This window comes from Malaclemys terrapin, chromosome 17, assembly GCF_027887155.1.
Source record: "Malaclemys terrapin pileata isolate rMalTer1 chromosome 17, rMalTer1.hap1, whole genome shotgun sequence".
Taxonomy (NCBI): Eukaryota; Metazoa; Chordata; order Testudines; family Emydidae; genus Malaclemys; species Malaclemys terrapin.
In genome coordinates, this window is record NC_071521.1 from 19,848,991 (window position 1) to 19,869,407 (window position 20,417).

Genomic DNA, 20,417 nt, shown 5'->3' on the forward strand with positions numbered 1-20,417 from the left:
ATCTATAAAATGTTCATCTATACCAAATCTTCTCAACCCGGCTATTATATGTCCGTGTCCCACAGAATCAAATGCTTTAGCCAGATCTACGAACACTATTGCAATTTCATTCCCATTTCGTTTAGCCCCTTTAATCAAATTATCTAATATAGCAATATTTTCCTCACACCCAGAGGCGGATATAAATCCTTTTTGTCTACTACATATCTTAACTGTTTCCACCAGTCTTTTTGCTAATATTTTGGTATAGATTCTAATCCAAACTGACCCAATTGTCAATGGTCTCCAAGATGTTAACTTCTTCATTTCCTCCTCATCTTGTGTCTTTGGTATTAAAATCGTTCTATTTTTCTTAAATTCATCTGGTACCTGTCTATTTAGAAACCATATATTAAAAATTTTTGTAAGTATTAAGGAGTCTAAATTAAAAATATCCCACAAATTGCTCACTTTTACTTTATCTGGGCCAGGAGCACTATCTTTTCTTATTTCTGTTAAAGCTATTCTAATCTCATCCACAGAGATCGGACTCATTAATATATCATTATCCGCATTCTCTGTGGATGATGGCCACCCTATCATATTACCATGTCCAATTGTTCCCAAAATATTTACATAGTATTCCTCAATTTCTTTCATAGGGATAGCACACTTAGCCTTATCTGGCTCTCCCATTATAATGCGAGTCAATCTTCTTCGATCCTTATTAAATAATTGTTGATAGAATTTATACTTAGCTTTCTTTGTAGCATATCTCCTAATTGCATTAAATTGCTTCCTTCTCCCCTCCTTTCTAATCTTCCCTTTTCCTTTATTCCTCAACTCTATTTGACTTTCATTTCTAGGGTCCTGTCCCTCTACTAATGAATAACATAATTTTTCCAACATTGCCCATCCGAGAGCTTTTGTTAAATCCTCCTTTAATAATCCTTCAATTTCCCCTAAACTATTTATTATTTCTCTTCCCTCCCTACTTTGTTTTCCCCGTTTACATATTTTCTCCACTAAATCCACTTCTGGATGTCCTTTCAGTGGGAAAATCCTCTCTCTTGGGGGCGGAATTTCTAATATATTTACTCTAATGTCCTCTACCTCAGTCACTTCCTCCCTATCTCCTGTTACCACTAACTTCTTCTTTGTTAATTCTCGTCTTTTATCTGATATTTGTTTATTCGTTTTGGTCCTCATCTCGCTCTCAATACATTTATTTATATTCCTTTTCCCAATATATTTCCTTTCCAACTGTATAAGCTGCGCAACCTCATCTTTAGTCCATATACGAGATCTAGTCGATCCCTCTTTGATCTTACTTTTAGCAGCCATATCTTCTTTTCTTTGCTCATTCCTCACAGCAGGGTGTCTATGTCTACAGTGTTGGCTCAATCCAGATCTAGTATGAAAACCAAGCCCACAGACCGAGCACGTATGGCTCTTCATTGGGGTATCCGCCTTCTTGGGTATGCACCTGGGGTAGTGGCAAGCTATATTATGATATTGAGAAGATTTTCCACATTTACTACATACAACTCGTATGGCTTTACTTTTATGAACCACATTAATGTGTTTGGCCCATTTACCAAATGTTGGTAATATCTGGGGACATATTGGACAATTAAAACTATCAACGGGATACTCTAAATAAAAAACCCCATCCTTCCACGAACTACTTTCTAATATATTTATATTACTACCAGTACTGTTAAGATCCTTATTACGATCCCTATTAAAATCAGTACTTGATTCCCTAACATATGGATCATCAAATGTACTTAAATACTTAAAATCTGGATTAAAACTGTCCATAGTTAAATCATTAAAAGTGTCCCTTGTAAAAACCATCGGTAAGATAGATAAAATCTCCTCACCATGATCATCACAAACATTCTCCTCTACCTCCTCTCCATGCTCCACTGGGAGGACTTGATTCTCACTCTCATGCTCATGAGACTTCATTATAGTCCACACCATTTTATCCATTGGTCCATCGACCCTGATCACACCCCTAATATATTTAACACTGTCAGCCGGGGCATCAAAGCCAACAGCGGGGGCGTTATTAACCCGGTCCAGCGCCAATCCGGTATAAAAATATAAATTACTTTTTTCCATAGCTAAAAGATTTACCCTTTCCAGGGGGAAACTAACCCTTTCCAGGGGGAAACTAACCCGTGCCTGGGGGAGACTACCCTTACCAGGGAGAATCTAACCCTTACCAGGGGGAGTCAACCCGTACCTGGGGGAGGCTACCCTTACCAGGGGGGCATCCATGTGGCACCATATGGGGCTGCCCAACCCCGTCCCACACCCCACTGAATGTGGGATGTGGGTTCGTCCTCCGCAATCCGCCTGGCTGTCCAAGCCAGTTACCGACTCTCACCACGAGGAGGTAGCGGTTGGACTTGCAATCCAGAGGCTTTCCTCAAAGAGGGGTCCCAAACAGCATAATGTCGAGCTCTAACGGGCGTGTGAGAAAAGGCTCAGATCTTGGTAGGGGTTGCCCCTATTGACCGGGCTCATGCCCATCCCCACCTCACCGATAACCCATTCTCTCACTACCCTCAGGCAATGTTTCCATCCAAGCCCGACAGCTGAGAGGGTCCAGAGACGCATGGAGAGCCATTAAGAGAGCCATTAAGACTCCCTGTTCCTTGTCCCCTAACTGCCCCCTCCTAAGACCCCCCCCAACTGCCCCCCAGGACCCTACCCCCTACCTGTACCCTGACTGCCCAAAACTTTCTCCACTCCCCCCAAAAAGCCCCCCCCATTTCTTGACTGCCCCCTCCAGAACCTCCCTGCCCCTTCTCCTGCCCCCTGGCCCCCTTACCCTGCTGCTCAGAACAGGGTGTTGGGCTCTGTGCCAGCCGGACACATGGCTGAGCTCCCCAGCACAACAAAACCCGGTCCCTGGCCCTGCACAGTGCTGCCGGACCGGGCTGCAGGAGGAGGAGCTGCCGGCTCAGAATGCAGGGAGGGAGGAGGAAGCTGCTCCGGAGTCCAGCCCGGGACTTTCCTGCAGCCCTCCCAGCCGCTCGCTCTGCTCTGCCGGGGGAGGGGGGAAATCCCGGACATTGTGAGTGCTTTACAAATTTCCCCCGGACGCTATTTTTAGCACAAAAAGGAGGACATGTCCGGGTAAATCCGGACGAATGGTAACCCTAAGAGTCAGCTATATTCTTTGGTGAAATCCTGTTTATTTACAAAGAATGTACGAAGTCCTATTTCCCTGAACACAATAGGAATAAACAGGGAGAAGTTTCCTTCTTCAGAAATCCACATCAGCCTTTCCATGAGTCCTGTGTCCCAAGGAGCTTTGTCTCTGCTCCCTTTCAGGGCAATCAATCTCCAGGGAAACTATTTGGCCACACGATTTAGCTTCTGCTCTGTCCCAGGAATGAGGACTTGCAGCTGCTCACAATAAACACCCCTGCCCTTTCTGCAGCAGGACAGAAGTCATAAATTTAGGATTATAAATAAATAATGTGCAGGGTCAGCTAATGCCAATATTTTAGAAATAGGAGTCAGCTCATTTCTCTCTCCAGATGCTTCATTCTTCCCTTCATGTTATTCATACTTCCCTAAACACAACTTTCACTTCTCTTTACACAATTCCCAGCTCCCTTTAATCTGATCCACACTTTCCTTTAAGCCAGTTGTAGATATGTGTGCACATCACAGGGCAGTATTTGCGACCACATTTGCAAATTGGCAGTTTAATGTTAGTCATCTAAATCCCTGTTTTAACCAGTTTAGTGGGATTTAGGCCCGTATAACCTTATTTAAGTGGCTACATAGAGATTTCAGGTTCTGAGGTTTAGACACCCAAGTTTGACTGGTGGCCCCTAATTGTTATGTTCTTTGGGAAGGGCCCTGCCCCCAAAGTCACCATTTTTACTTCTGCAAAATTTGGGGAAAATCTTTCTAAATTGCCAATAATGGGATTGTAGATTTTCCTCCTCACTCGTGGGTGAATCAATGGGGTGCTGTGATGTGTCCATACTGGGAAACTTTTCTTTACAGCCGATACTGAAAATTGAAGTTTACCAACAGCGTAGATGATGTGATGTGGGGGAAAAAAACCTAATACAAAGGCAGTTGAAAAAACTCCAAAATGTCGCCTCTTTCTCAGGTTTCAAACCAATGTCATTCTGTCAATGACTTGGAGGTCCCATCCAAAGGAAGAAAGGACCATTCTTTATGGCTAATCCTCAACACAGGTTGGATGAAGATTTTATAATATGGTCCCTGAATTCACCTCTTTGAAACACCCAAATGCATTTGATTAATACTTAGAAATGGGCTCAAGGTACAAAATTCTGTTCTACATTTCAAACAACCGCCCTTCTCCCGTCCCCCCATACACACAATTAAACAGATCTGGGTTTTTGATTTGAGATAAACTTCATATTTTCTAAGTAGTTTGGTATTTGGGGAAGTTCCCTTATATAACAGCATGTTACTAAAGGGCATTTTGTAATAACCAGGCCGACAAATTTACCCGAATTATGAGCTCAAGTTTAAAAAAGTAAGTACAAGTTCATAAAATGTCATAATAATCTATAACAACAAATGTTAATGGGAAATGGTGCAAAAGGCAGTCAAAAAAATCTAAATTAGACTAAACCAAAAGGGCTACTAATATAATTCAAGGATTGTGTTAAAATTATACCTGGTAAACGGGGGACATGTAGAGCTGGAAATCAATGAACCAAAACTGGTGTGTCAGAAACTAGGCCTAGTTGAGGGACATCTGCCCATCACTCCCTTTTGGGATCCTCGGAAAGAGACTTTGGATGGACAGATGTGAACGCTGGCTGAGGAAAGACAAAAGAAGGGGAATGAGTGAGCTTCACTACATTGGCTGTCACCTCCAACATCTCCTGGGACCCCAGACCCTCTTCATCCTAATCCTGAGAGACATCCTGACCAGGCCAGAACAGAGAGAGGGAGCCAGATGATATCACCACCTTCACCAGCTTTGGATAAATCCTGTGGAGCACCTGGGATCTGACACTCTTTCTCTCTCACACACACATACACCCACCTACCCCTGTGTGTTCTTTTCCTTTCCTACCTTATTTCTTCTCTTCCTAGCCCTCTCCTTTTTTCTTCTGTCTAAGAAGAGTTTGGTTTAGCCGGCCAAGAGTATATATTTTGAAACATTACTGTAAACCTGTGACCAGACAGAGGCAGCTAAAAGCAATGCCCTAAACAGCCCCATGATGGTACAAGCCTGTGGCTAATAAGACAATGTTCTGGGCCTTTGTGTCTCTGGCAGGGAGGTTACAAATGAAAGTCAAAGCCAGAGTCAGGAGCTGCATTTTCTGTCTTTGCTGTTTTTTTCTCCTTTCGAGGGTGTTTGTCCTGACTTGTTTTCTAGAAAATGGATTAGAGAGCTCCAGCCCATCTCAGCTGCCTTCTTTCCTTTTCCCCAAAAGGACAGTTATTAACATCTTTGATACAGTCTAAAGACTGTCAAACAAGGGGGGTTTCTTTTTAAAACCGCTCTCCAGCTACAGAAAAAAGAGAACAAGGACATAAGAACGGCCATACTGGGTCAGACCAAAGGTCCATCTAGGCCAGTAATCTGTCTTCCAACAGTGGCCAATGCCAGGTGCCCCAGAGGGAATGAACAGAACAGGTAATCATCAAGTGATCCATCCCCTGTCGCCCATTCCCAGCTTCTGGCAAACAGAGGCTAGGGACACCATCCCTGCCCATCCTGGCTAATAGCCCCCAATGGACCTATCCTCCATGAATTTATCTAGTTCTTTTTTGAACCCTGTTATAGTCCTGGCCTTCACAGCATCCTCTGGCAAAGAGTTTCAAAGGTTGACTGTGCGTTGTGTGAAGAAATACTTCCTTGTTTGTTTTAAACCAAGGGATGTTGGTAAAACGAAAGCCTAATTTAATACTTTGCATTTCAGATGCTTTAACAGTTTTTCCTTCTTTTCTGTATCTTTAATAAAGAGTTAAAAAAATTAATGGTGCGTTTGTCATGCTACTAAGGTCTCTGTACACCAAACCTCAAACCTTGTCCAATGTGGTTTAATGCTGAACAATGACACGGTCATGCTGCCACCTTTGACTTTTGGGGGGCATTTATTCAATCTAAATTAATACAACAGTCACTGGGCCCTGAAGGTTTCTGACCCGCTGGCTTAGACCACAGTATTTCTACAGCCCCCTGCTCTTGAGATCTGACATGGCGGTAGAAGATAACGAGGTAATTCCAAGTGGTTTTGTTTTTAAATTCCGTTGGACCCATTGACTAGGGAGCATGTATGAACTGTATGAAAAGTGGATTTGTTACTCAGCTGACTTTGGGGGGCTTTTAGTGCCCGGACCACCGGATCAGTGCACATTAGTTCACATTTTACTGAGCATAATGTAATCAATAATCCCCCATCAGGGAATCGCTGCTTTGAGGGAAGAATGTGACACTTTCTCAAAGAGGAAATCCAGGGAGACTAAAGAAGGGAATGACTGTGGTTTGACACTGTAGAAATACAACATGAGACCTTGTGAAGGGAGATGGTGGAGAAATCATGCAGAGAGCAGACACAGCAGAAACCAGTGGAAGGTGCAGATTGGTGGGAGGAGCTGAGAGTTGAGGGGAGAGAGTTCATGAATATTTATTTATTTGCTCTCTAAAAGGCTGCAAGCGGTGAACGGCTAACGCAGAGAAGAGGAGAAGTCTAGTGGAGCTGCCGTTGCAGAGACAGCGTCATGGGGAGAGCTGCCCAGCAAACCCTCCTTGCTTTATTCTGTCTAGCAGCAGCGGTTTGTAAGGCTGAGGATGAGGCACAAACAGGTGAACAAATTGTGGTGTTTGTTTTTCAGCCTGATCTAATTGAGAGCCAGTGAGAGTGATCTGTAGGTTCTGAGGACCTGTTTTCAAGAGGGAAATTCTCACCAGTGTAAATACCTCAGTGTGGTAACAACAGGATAAGCCACTAATGCAGAAGTCTTGCACCAGTGCAACATGGAGTTTGCACCAGGGTCAACAGCTGGCCTCGATTTGCTGAGCTTATTTACCACTGGAATTTTCAAAATATTTGGGATCCTGTGACTTCAAGAAATGTCACTTATTGATTCATTTCTTTCCTCAGCAGTGAATTCAAAGTGCTGTGGAATTCCTGGACCACGAGGACTTCCTGGACTTCCAGGTATGTTCCCCAGAGCAGAGTGAGACTCCGCTTTGGATGGTGATGCCTGAAACACACTGATCACCCTTCAGATCTCTTCCCCTGTGATGAGAAGTTGGGCTTCATCATATTTCTGTTCTGAAATCATGTCCATTTCCTTTTCTCTGCCCTGATAGTGATGTGGGCATTGGGCGGGGGAGGGGATAGGGAATGTCAGTGAAGTACGGAGCAGGTCACAAAAGCTAGTGCACTATTGGATACGGGGGCAGGGATGATGGGAAATGGAATGTTGGCGGTTAGATTGTTTGGGGGGTTGATGGGAATTAGTCCCTTGGGGTCACTAGAATGGCCAGTGGGGGGTCACTGCTGTCACAACCACATTTCACCTCCAATTCCTGCCGTGCTGCTGTCTCTGGAGACATCTGCCCCAGCCCTGCTCCTGCCTCAATCCCAATCCTTTTCTCTGGCACCTTTTCTGCCACCCCCTCGAGCTCCACCTCCCTCTTTCACCTCAGACCTGTTCCTGGCCTCTTTCCTGCTGCCTTGGGAATGCTCAATCCATCCTAGAACATCACAGCCAACTGTGAGCGTCTCCGCTCCCACTCTTCCCATCTCCTGGTTCTCACAGAGACCTGGGTTTGTGGTTCCCATTCTGCCTCTACGGACACCTTGTGGTGGCCTTTTCCTCTTCCATCCCCCTCATCCTGAATCCTCCTGCAAACACAGGGGTGGGACATTGGTCTGTGCCAGTCCCAACTCTCACCCTCAGTCCTCCCTCTCGTTCTTTCTCCTCCTTGGAACAATGCTCCACCTGAGCCTCCTGCTCCATATTGCTGCGGTCTGTCACCCACCTTCCTTCCTCACTTTACCTCCTTGCTCTTCCACATGTCACAATCCTCCGCCTTCATCTTCGGTGACGTCATCTTCCACGTCGTTGTGTCTGGCCCCCTGACCTCCTTGTCTGACCTGCAGCCCCGGATCAGCTCCCCTCTCACCAATATGGCTGCTCACTCTGGTCTTCTCCACATACTGCATCCTCTCTGGTCTCTGCATTGCTTGATCACCACCTCAGCATCTCCCGCCTGACCTTTCTGGGACTTCCAATCCATTGGTATCCACAAATTCTCTTCTGCTCTCAGCCCCCTTTCCTGGCCTTTTCTTGCCTCCCCTCCAGTGACTTGTGCAGTGATTCCTTCCACCCACTTAGGGTTGCCTGGAAGTGGCCAGCATGTGCAGCCCCTCATCTCCTTGACTCCCCTCTTCCATGTCAAGGCTCACCCTGCCAACTCCCAGCCCAGGGTTACCCCCCAACACCTCCTCCTCCACCCCAGTTCTCATGCCGTTGAGCATCTCTGGCAGAAGCTCTGTGACCAGGCTGAATTCCTCCACTACAAATTCACTCATTATTCCTTCAGTTTTATCTTCTTTCCAGCCAAATAGTTTGATTTCCCTCCTCTTATCCAACCCCACACCAGCAGCCCCTGCCACCTTTCCACCATCTTTGCCACCCTCCTTTAACTTCCCCCCTCCTGCCACCCTCCCCCCTCTCCACACAGGACCGTGGCACTTTCCTCAACCAGTAAGATTCCATGTGACCTTTTCCACTAGGCTCCCTGGACTCTCCCCCTTCTCCCCCATCACCAGCACTGAGACATCCTGCTGGCTCTGCTCCTCCACACATCTGGGGGTGGCAGAAGACTCCAGCAATTGCCCTCTGGAGGAGGGGTCAGGACCCGAAATTAGGGGGCCATATTTTCCCAAAGGGAAAATGGGACACCCCCAACCTGGTTTGGTCTGGCCCGAGCCCTCCCTGCCTTATGCCCGCATGGGGCCTGGCTGAGGTCCCCCTTTTCCCCCAGCACCTGGGGCTGGCCGCAGACCCCCACCCTGCAGGCCACTATATGTCCCATTTTGTCAGGGACCGTCCTTTTTTAGGCCCTGTCCTGGCCGTCACAACTTTTTGGGGCGGGGAGGAACTCGGGCAGGGGGTAGCGGGCCGGCCGCAGGCACCCATCTGAGCCGCTCTCCCTAGGTCTTTCTCCAGCACAGGGCAGCATTGCCACCCCCACCCCCGCACGTTCCTCTGCGCCCTGCTAGGGCTCCCACTCCACTTTTTTGGCAAAGCTGTTCATTTCTCCGGTTTGCTCTTGCCAGCTGATGGTCAGTTGACAAGAGCAAATGGGATAAATGCCCAGTTTTGTCAAAGTTGGGATGGCCAGGACAGGGCCTACAAAAGGACTAAAATGGGACATAGGGTCACCCTAATTGAAATGGCTCCTTTCCTGTGATGGGGACACTGGCAGTGGATGCTCAGGGGCCGGTTCAAGGCTTTCTGTTTGCAAACCGACCACCAGACAGCACTGAAAACATTTGTCATTGGCCTTCCATTTGGCCAGTTTTGCAAGAGCTGAGAGAAGGGGCTTGATCCTGCATTCCTGGCTCCGGGGAAATTCCCAATAAGGTCAGTGGGGGATCTGAGGACCAGGGCAGAGAAGAAATGTAATTCTAATTTTGAAATCTGGCTTTGGGAGAAGCATGTAGGAATTGGCCCATCCCCCCATTTTAATGCTAACAAATAATTCCCTATTGTCATATGCAGGATAATAACTTGGAGTCTTTTGTGTCTGTAGGATTAAGGGGTCTTACAGGGTCCCCTGGGGCACAAGGACCACCAGGGGAAAAAGGTAAAATAATAAAATATTAATTCAGAATCTTTTGTGCTTTTAGGCTCCACTGTAATGGCAGGAGATCCTGGGCCAAGAGGGAAAGTACTAAAGAGCAAAGGGGAACGTTGTGAGTTAACTATCCAGGGGAGGTTTTTAGACTGCGTGGATCTTCCCAAAAGTGCATGCACAAAGGGGTGGGTTCTCTTCTCGCTTACACTGGTGAACACCCCACCTGGAACCAGTCGGGTACTGGTGTCACTGAGAACGTGTCCCTCTCTGCTGCTACCCAACTCCACTCACTGCTGTGGAGCAGTGGTGAAGGCACGGCTTTGCCTCACCCCCAACGCACAGCCCTAGACAGCTTCATGTCTGAGCACCTCCAGTGAGTGGATTGAGCCAGTCTCAGAGAAGGGTAATTCCTGGGTCCTCTTCAAGGGTAGCTCTGTGCTGTGCCCCCCAGGGTCCCCAGCTGGGACCGTGCCTCCTGGAGCTCCCGCTAAGGTGGTGTGTCTGCACTGTCCCCTGTGCCGGACTGTGCCCAGGAGGAGCAGCTGCACCCCTGGGGCCTGGATTCTTTCTCACACCCAAATAAACTCATTGAAGCTGCTTCTGATTGACCCCAGGGTCAGAGCTCAGAATCAGGTCCATGGTGTCTAAGCCACAAATAAATCATCGCTGCTCATTCTTTTAAATTTTTTTTTCAAACAGGACAACCAGGATTTCCTGGCGCCCCTGGACTGATGGGTGAGAGCCTGGGGATAGTTCTCCTCCCTGTCGAGCTGTGCACCTCCTTTGCTGTCGCTATTGATCTGCCCTGGAATGTGCTCAGATACTGTGCTGATGGGTGGCAGTATAAAGCCCTTAGAGAGAGAGAGAGAGAGATGTCCCCTTACACACCCCTTTATGAGAAGTTAGCATTAGAAGAAAAAACAAAATACATAGGTTTGAAAACCAGGAATTAACCAGGAGCTAAGGTGATACTTCCTGCATAACATAGCCACTCAACCCTAACTCTGCCTCCTTTGATCCCTGTCCTGAGGAGTCCCTCATACAGATCCCACCATAGTACCGTATCCTCAGCCTTTTCGTCCAGTGATCTCTGCCAACCAGCTGCACATGCTCCCTGGGTCATGGTACTGCCCAGAGCACCGTGAGGAACTGTGGGAACAGGAGGGCTGATTTGCAAATGTGGTAGACACAGAGGAAATGGCAGATTTTGCTAGGGCCAGGCAAGGTACTGGTCTATTCCCACTTCCTATTGCCATCGCCAAAGGGGCAGAGTGAAAAATCGAATCCTACTTTTGAAATCTGGACTAGGGAGTGACCTGTAGAAACTGCCCTTCCCCTCTCCCTCTCCCTTGTTCAACCCTAAAATATCGTCCGCAACTTACAGCTGTCAAATATTAATTCTGAGACTCCTCTGTTTGTAGGAATGCCTGGTCCTCCAGGGATTCCTGGAGCACCAGGAAAACCAGGGATGCCTGGAGCACGAGGACCACCAGGGCCAAGAGGTAAAGTACCAAAGAGCAGAGAACAACTTTGTTCATTCAGCCTGTGATTAAATAGCAGGAGAGATTCTTAATCCATTTGCATCTTCCCTCCATGGTACATTTCCCCAATGCATACCCCAGAGGGGTAGGGTCTCCTCTCAGTTACAATGGTGTATAACCATCGTGAAATCAACAAGGTTGTATTGGGGTAACCAAGAGGAAAACTGATCACTAGGGAATCTCGATTCTGAGCTCTTCCCCCATCCTTGAGATTTCCAGCCTAATTCAGCTGGAGGAGGTGCTAGCTCTGATTGCGTTAGCATGCTAATAATAGAGAGCAGCACATACAGCTGCTGCACATGCGATGGGAGAGGCTACCTCCCCGAATACATCCCCGTGGTCTGAGATGGGCACATACTCAGGGCAGCTGGTCACTCCTGCCGCTCGCGCCGCTGTAGCTACGTTCTATTTTAGTGTGATCAGAGTTAGTGGGTCTGTCTCCTTGACCTGGGAATCACACCCCTAGATCGAAGTATAGACCTACCGTAAGGCTAATAAGGGAGTCTAAATTGGTGTAACTCACAACTCCCAGCTCCCTTTACACCAATTTAGACTCACACTCATTTACCTTCCCCAAGAGTGTGGCCCAACGTAGTAAAAACCCAGACCTGAGATTCTCCATTAGGGCACCTCCATGTGGGCCAGCAACAGGGGCTGGGCTCAGCTGTTTTTAGCACCGTGTCATGAAAAGCCTGGGCCGTGTCTACACTGGCAGCAGCACCATTGCTAGAAACAGGTACCATAGTTATATTGTAGCAAATCCCCGAGTGTGTCACACTCAATATAGCTTACCCGCCTCTACATATTCCTCAATTTGGCCATACCTTACCTCTTATTTCCAAAGTGCCCATCACCATAGGGCCAGATGTGCCCAGCCTCTGGGCAGTTGTGCAAGTGCAAGGGATGGAGGTACGTGTGCAACCTGCTTTTCCTGCTCTCAGGCTTCCATGCAAGAGGGACAAGGACCCTGCAGGGCTTGGGCGACTCTGGGCTGCTAACGTTGTACAAAGGTGGTGGGATCAGGAGTGCTGCCAGCTTTTCTGCCGCCCTAGGCGTCGGAAGGTCCCGCCGCTGAAATACTGCTGCGGTCGCCACCCCCCAAATTGTAGCGCCCTAGGTGACCGCCTAGGTCGCCTAATGGGTTGCACCGGCCCTGGGTGGGCTGGACTATGTCCTCCCCTCCCCGCCACACTGGCCAGAGGATATGCATATGCGGTGTCACCTTCATGGGTGGAAGAGCAAGTGGACTCTTAAAGTCTCTGGGGCACTGCACTTCCCTGACGTACATGGAGTTCCACCAGGGCAGGGCTCCACGCTGTGCCCAGATCAGGGCAGTGCCTGTACAGGAGAACTGAGCTCACAGAATTGAAACAACAAATCCCGTATCTCTGATTATTTTTTCTGTGATCAGGAACAAAAGATGATCCTGGGAGCTGTGGACTGAAAGGTGAGAGATCTCGGATAAGTGTGTGAATAACTGGGGGCCACAATCTCCCCCCCTCCCCCGACGCTCACCTAAATGTTTAAAGGGAAAGTGCTTGAAGCTCCATTTTTTGTGCACTGGGCTCTGTTGCTTATCCAGGTTTCATACTTTCTATTTTCCATGGTTCTTCCAGCGTTTTAAAAACAACACTCCCCAAACCTGTGTGTCTCTCTGTTTTTATACTATTCATTTGCCTGGCACTTTTTTAAAGTAGCAAATTGGCCCGAGGCATCATAACCTGTTGGGGAGCTTGGCTATTCACTGCTTGAGCTTTTGGAGAGGGACTATTAGTAACTTATGATTTCTTGTACTTCCTACATGCATCTGCCTGGGAACACATGGCCCCAGTTCAATCACTTCAGCTCATGCGCGCCCAGCACCTCGGTGCTCTCAGGCGGAAAAGGAAGCAGTGAGAATTTTCAGGGGTTAAGTCACAGGGAGTGGGACCCAGATTCTCTCCGGAATATTAGCCAGACATGATGCTGGTTTCTGTTATCCCAATTGCACAGCGTGGCAGGGCCTGTTCAGCCACCACTGATGTGTGAATGAACCTCCCCTCAATAGCAGTTACAAGCGTGCACTGAAGAGGGAATATTTCTTTTACTTGATAATTAGTTGATTTGTACGAATCTTCCCATCCTGGGCTCAGTCCTGCTCCCATTGCCGTCAATCAGAGTTCTGCCTTTGAGATCAGTGGGAGCAAGGTTTGACATCCTCTGGCTCAGCCAGTTTGCTCAGTGTGTTTGCATGTGGACTGACAGTTGGGTTGACTGTTTTGTCTGTTAATTGTAAGGGCACAACACGTGAGGTGCTCTGTGTCTCCCGTCACATGCTGAACCCATCCCCTATTCCACAGAAGCCAATGGGAGATGAAGGAGCTTATTGCCTGGAAGAACCGGGCCCCAAGACCGGATCAGAGCAAGTCTAAGCTAGTCCACTGGTTAGCAATGGACACAGGTTAAACAGGACACAGTTAAGGCAAACTTGGTCCTTTCTCTCTATTTCATTGCTCCTGTGTGTTGTCTTACAAATCAAGGCGAGGGAAACAGGGTGGAAACCCTAACTGTGTCTTCTTTAACTATTGAAATGATTGGCTTCGTTTTTTTTAAACATCTCCTTTCATAATTTCCACTTCCTTCTATAGCTAAGCTGCTGGTCTCTTTCTAACTTGGCTTTTTTCTTTCTTTGCCTCTGAAACATTTTGTCTGAAATAAATAGTCAGAACTATTAAACTGCAGGAGTGAACAGCTGTTTAGAAACAACACACTGCTTTGTTTGTGCTCCCATTTCACTGCCATTGTGTTCCTTTTCCTGCACAGAGGAGGAGCTGGCAGACCTTCTGTGTAAAAAGGGTGAGTGTTTGCTCTAATGGCAGGGGACATGGCCCTTACCTCACAGGGCAGCCCACAAGGCAAGGGGTATGGAAACTTCCTTCACTTCGGTAGAAGAACGTCTATCCTTGCTAGCAGGACAGGATGATGGGGGGGGGGGCAGTTACACACACCTGCTGCTAATGACAAGGGGCCGACTCCTGCTTGCCTTACCCAAAGAAATACTCCCAGCAGCAAAGTCACTCACCGGAGTCAGGCAGGCAGGATTTGGCCCAGAGAACAGATGATCCAGCTTCAAAGGCCGTGGGAGCCCATTTGAGGAAAGGTGGAGTTCGCATTTCCAGTGTGATGCTGAAAAATTAATTCCCACAAAGACACTTACATTGTAGTGACGTTGTTTTTCAATGGTAGCCAGGGTTTCTGTAGCAAACCCATGAAAATGCTGTGTATGTAAAACAGTTACGCTTTGTCTGGGGTGGATATATACAAAAATAATGAGTGTAGGGCCTGAGCCTGAGAACAGTTCATTGTCATAAGAAGTTGCCTTTGCCTCAGTAAAACCATTCAGACGCAGTATAATTTACTGCTTTAAATGCCCCTTTTGCCCAGGCCCGACGAGCTGCAAGGAGCTGTTGGCCAGAGGGAACACGCTGAGCGGCTGGTACACCGTTTACTCTTCGGACTGCACTGCCATGACTGTGCTGTGTGACATGGCCACAGACGGAGGAGGATGGACTGTAAGTGAGACTAGAGCGTAGGGAGCCTCCCCAGGAGCCCTTGCGTAGAACAAGTGTGTGTGTTTCAGGATGGCAATGAGCTCTTGCCGAGATTTTCACCTGCACATATATAGTCTGAGCCAATGAGATGAGGCGCATGCTTGAAGTTCAGCATTTGCTTAAGAACTCTGCTGGGTCAGGGCCCATTTCTTCAGTGCAATTATATTAAGAAGGATCTTGATGATGGTGACTTTAATTACATTGGACCAAATCTTAAGGGCCTTATTGAGCTTCCACTAGGGCAAACTCCAATTTTCTTCCATGGGATTGTCCCCTTATTAAGGAATGACTAAAAACTCAGTAAGGACCTCAAGATTTGGTCACGGGAAAGGCTTTCAGCTTCACCCTTTTCACCAGCTGTTCCTTTCTCAAACAGCTGATGAAAAGGATGTCCACATTTTGGGGTACATTTTAAACTCTTACATAGATGTTCTCACATATTCTGATTAACCATAGTGAGTACTACGCTGACAACTTGTCCTTGAAGAACTGAAGAACTGAGCAGCTATTCACATACAGCTAAAATGAATGCGACATCTTTTCACCTAAGGTTCTCTAATTTCCTGGCAGGTTTTCCAGAGACGGGTGGATGGTTCAGAGGATTTTTTCCGTGACTGGGACTCATACAAAAGAGGTTTTGGCAACCAGCAGATGGAATTCTGGCTGGGAAACAATAACATTCACCTGCTAACATCTCAAGGTAAGAAATCACAGATGCAATTTAATATATATATATATATATATCTATATAATCACTATGCCCTCCGTTTCCTTGGTAACATGGCCCAGAGTGATGATATTATGGTAGCTTTATGTAGTGCTTTTCATCTGTAGATCTCAAAGTGCTTTGCAAAGGAGGGTAAGTGTCATTAACCCCACTTGGTGAATGGGGATTTGAGGGAAGCAGAGATGAGGTCGTAGAAGAGCCATGATGAGGACCATATCTAAGTCCAAGTTGTGCATCCTGTCCACTGGACTATGCTGGTACACACCAGCTGTAGTGAAACTGCTCCCAGACTCGCCACTGGCTGCTCCTGACACACAGAAACCTGCAAGGAAAAGCTTCGGAGACAGATTACACGGGAGCTCTTTGGGCTCCGGTCAAGGCTAGCTCACCTTACAGAGCATTAAGTGACCAGATCTGGCGATGTACCGTTCTGTCCTACTCACTGTGACAAAGACTATCTGTGGAACCATCAGAGCTAAGACAGGAGCTGAAATTGTGCCTTGCTGCTTTGTCAGTGGATTGGTACCGGCAGAGGCCATAGAGAGATGGATGCTATTGATTCTGATCACTTAGCAGGAGCGCAGATGTTAGCTGTGAGCGCTGTTTGCTAATGGACAGGAGAGATAGGGGCATGAAACTAGGTTATTAAAGGCATCCCAGTCTGAGCATATGGGGATAGGCTGGTGGATGAATGATGTAACAAACCCAGATGCTGAAAAATATTAGTGGAACACACGGAATTGCTGATATTCTTCCCGTTTTTAACAGGAAATAATGAGCTGCGCGTCGACCTCATGGATTTTGAAACTGAGAAGTATTTTGCCAAGTACAAATCATTCCAAATTTTAGGAGAATCTGAGAACTATAAGCTGATTCTGGGAGACTTTCTCAATGGCACAGCAGGTAGGTGCTGGCTGGGTTTTACTGTGATCACAGCTAAGACGGAATAGCAAATTCAGCTGAGATGTGCTGAAGTCTGGGGCAGCAGCAAAGTAAATTCCGCCCTGTCTGCACAATCTGAAATTAGCCACTTAGAGAAGCACATGCTCAGGTTCCGAGACAACACCTGAAAGCTCTGTCCCAAGCCCCTTATGTGCCACTGGGTTAATGAACAGGATTCCTGGGCATCCCTCACACACACTGAGAACATGCTCTGAAATCTCCGACAGCTGGGTTCATTTGGGGGCAGTGAAATGCATTGGAGAGGATTCACCAAAAGGAAGAGGAAGAGCATCATCGCCTCTTCTTCTCCCAGCAGGATGGAGCAGTTTCTCAGCTCTATCCCTCTGATTACCCTGTGGGGTAATGAGCACCTCCCCTCTCTCTCCTTCCCAGCAGTTCTCCCAGGAAGGCAGGGAGGGAACATCATCCCCCTGGAACATGGCTCCCAATTTCACTCACCACTGAGGACCCATGACACAGGCACCAATCACAGAAGTGCTCTTAGATCAACCCACAGAGCAGGAAGTACATCCTGTGCTCATTGCTGTGCCAGCTTTGCCGGGGCCCAGGGTCAAACCTGAACCTGTAGTGGTGGGTTTTGGTTCTGCCAAGAGCCATGGACCCAGACTGGCTTCAGGTTTCTATACTTTCCATCTAGCACCTCCTGTCACCAGCCAAAAGTTCAAATCCCAAGGCCCTTACCCAGCCCAAAGTTTCAGGTCACACTGAGATCAATGGGATTTGGGGCAAATGAGGTCTGAGTAGAGAGCTCAGGAACAAGGCCTCTTTTTAGAGGGGTTTGAAAGTTTTGGCTTGAAATGTGGCCAAAAAATATCCCTTGGATCTGAACAACCAGAACTTTGGGGATAGTTGGGAACTGGACGTTGTAGCTGGACTCATCTCTAGAAAGGGATGAACCAAAATCCCTGATCTAAGCTGCCGGAACTTGGGGAACATTTGGATTTGAAGCCAAAGTTTGTGATTTGTGCCATCCTGATTCTGACCCTAGCGGTAAAGCTTAGGGGTAGTTTTCAGGGTCCAGATAGTTGAGCATAAAACCCCAGTGTAAGCAAGACTGAATGTGTCATTCTCGGAGCACTGTTGTAAAAAGTTTCCTCTTCCTCCCCATTCCTGAGAGGCCTCCAGAGTGAAACAGCAGCCTCCCCCCTGTACTGTGAGGGGTTGGGAGTGCCTACAGGGGGAGTGAGCAATCCCCACACTGGAAGGCCAGGCCCTGCATTTGGGAGACTGAACTACAGGGAGGGAGGCAGTGTGGACTAGTGCATCGTGCACTCTGTTGTTACTTGGGATAATGGAGTTCTATTCCTGGCTCTGCCTCTGGTCTCCTGGGTGACCTTGACAAGTCACTTCCCCTTCCTGTGCTTCAGTTTTCCCATCCATAAAATCAGGATAATGTAACTCTCTTTGAGGTTTGCTGATGAAAAACACAATATGAGAGCTAGTTATTGTATTACAACTTGGGAGAAAGCTACATCTCTTTGTTACAGGTGATGCCTTAACCTACCATAGGGACATGATGTTTTCGACCAAAGACCGCAACAATGGTCTGAATTCAGTTAACTGTGCTGTGTCCCACGAGGGAGCCTGGTGGTTCAAGGACTGCCTGCAGTCCAACCTGAACGGGAGATATTTGCCGGGAGAACACAAAACCCCTCATCACGGTGTGTTCTGGAGCACAGGGAAAGGGGACCAATATTCCCTTAAACGCTCTGAAATGAAATTCAGGCCTGTTTAGCAGGGTGAGGGGACAGCTGCATGTCCTTGTCTCAGAGGAATCATTCCGCAGCTGCGTCTGGACGTTCCTGCTGGAAATAAAGCTATTCCCCAACAGTAAACTTTGTGCGAGTGGGATTTGTTCTTTGTAGTGGAGACAAAGATCTTGTGTTGTCCCTCAGCCTCCTGTTCTCCGGTCCGGGAACAAAGAAGCATCTGGGAATATTCACTGGAATGAATGTTGCAGATCTGTTTTAATCATCCACACGCTCCCTTTTAGTCCCTTTCCCCAAACACACACACATGCCAGTCAAGGTCTGCTTGTGGGAAGCAAAGGTGTGGTGACTCCTCAAGTCTGTATTTGGTCCAGGGTTTAGTATTTCCAAGGGCCGTGCTAACACGGCCATTAAGGGAGCTCTGCTGGGGATTGGGTGCTGCGAGGAGGAAGATTTTTTGACAGAGGAGCAAAAGATTCTCACTATTACAGCGCAGAGTCTTTGCTACAGACACTGCGGCATGCAGCTCAGAATTTATGAAGAAAGTTACACCGGAGCCAAGCTAGGAGGTGTGTGGCTTCTGGCAGTGAAGCAGAACACCCTAGACGGTATCATAGAATCATAGAATCTCAGGGTTGGAAGGGACCTCAGGAGGTATCTAGTCCAACCCCCTGCTCAAAGCAGGACCAATTCCCAACTAAATCATCCCAGCCAGGGCTTTGTCAAGCCTGACCTTAAAAACCTCTAAGGAAGGAGATTCCACCACCTCCTTAGGTAACCTATTCCAGTGCTTCACCACCCTCCTAGTGAAAAAGTTTTTCTTAATATCCAACCTAAACCTTCCCCACCTGCAACTTGAGACCATTACTCCTCGTTCTGTCATCTGGTACCCAGTAGCGTAGCTAGGGGGGAGCAGGGGGAGCGGCCGCTCCCCTGAGCTCTCACTCGGCGCTTCCCAGCACGTCCGGGTCTTCAGGCTCCACTGCATGCATCCTGCGGTGGCAGCTCCTGCAGCAGGTGGCGCCTTTGTTTCCTGTGTTCGCTCCCCGTGCTCTTAGAACCTGGCTACACCCCTGCTGGTACCCCGAGAACAGTCTAGATCCAGCCTCTTTGGAACCCCCTTTCAGGTAGTTGAAAGCAGCTATCAAATCCCCCCTCATTCTTCTTTTCTGCAGACTAAATAATCCCAGTTCCCTCAGCCTCTTCTCGTAAGTCATGTGCTCCAGACCCCTAATCATTTTTGTTGCCCACCGCTGGCCTCTTTCCAATTTTTCCACATCCTTCTTGTAGTGTGGGGCCCCAAACTGGACACAGTACTCCAGATGAGGCCTCACCAATGCCGAATAGAGGGGAATGAGCACGTCCCTCGATCTGCTGGCAATGCCCCTACTTATACAGCCCAAAATGCCGTTAGCCTTCTTGGCAACAAGAGCACACTGTTGACTCATATCCAGCTTCTCGTCCACTGTAACCCCTAGGTCCTTTTCTGCCTCTCCCAGCCACACCACCTCGTAGAGGCATATGTCAGGAATTATTCTCTTTCTGGCACCCTGGCTCCACCTGTAAACTGCTGGAGGATAACACAGTCGATACTCTACTGAATCAGGGAGCAATGGGAAGGAGATTTAAAAGGGCCAGTTTTACTCTCCCTGTAACTAATAGCAAATACCCCAATGATGTCCATGGGGCGGTGGTGCGTGTCCTCACCAGGAGCATTGTGGGGCACTGAGAGCCAGAGCCCTGCCACCCCGGGGCTGACAGCCAGAACAGTCAATGCAGCGTCTACACTGAGGCTGCGTCAACCTAACTACACCGGCCTAAGCACTATGCCTCTCGCAGAGGCGGCGTTATTAAATCGGTCCAGCGGACGACTTACATCAGTGGGAGCAACATTTTAGTGTAGACACTTACAGAGTTAGGGCGATGTAAGCTGCCTTATGTCTCCATAACTCTGCAGTGTAGACCAAAGGCCGTGGCTACCACACTTAAACTCACCAATAATTCAAACTCACATAAGCAAACAAAAAGCTATAAACTTTATGTAAGGGTTTGATTAAAGAGAAAATA

The 20,417-nt window shown here is 47.7% G+C and overlaps 1 protein-coding gene across 1 annotated transcript; it reads left to right on the forward strand.

Annotated features, from left to right (window-relative positions):
- The first annotated feature begins 7,087 nt into the window (after window positions 1-7,087).
- On the forward strand, window positions 7,088-18,476 carry LOC128825416 (ficolin-1-like). The gene is made up of 10 exons (XM_054007923.1): window positions 7,088-7,166; window positions 9,776-9,829; window positions 10,520-10,555; window positions 11,242-11,322; window positions 12,773-12,808; window positions 14,164-14,196; window positions 14,785-14,912; window positions 15,522-15,651; window positions 16,447-16,581; window positions 18,129-18,476. Exons 3-10 carry the CDS (start codon window positions 10,552-10,554, stop codon window positions 18,374-18,376), a joined length of 795 nt encoding a protein of 264 aa, XP_053863898.1. The 5' UTR covers window positions 7,088-7,166; window positions 9,776-9,829; window positions 10,520-10,551; the 3' UTR covers window positions 18,377-18,476.
- The last annotated feature ends 1,941 nt before the right edge of the window (window positions 18,477-20,417 follow it).

Bases quoted from the DNA above. Each gene is read 5' to 3' on its own strand.
- LOC128825416 (XM_054007923.1), top strand. The intron at 12,809-14,163 runs GTGAGAGATCTC...TTTCCTGCACAG, and splicing joins TGGGAGCTGTGGACTGAAAG to AGGAGGAGCTGGCAGACCTT. The intron at 15,652-16,446 runs GTAAGAAATCAC...CGTTTTTAACAG, and splicing joins TCACCTGCTAACATCTCAAG to GAAATAATGAGCTGCGCGTC.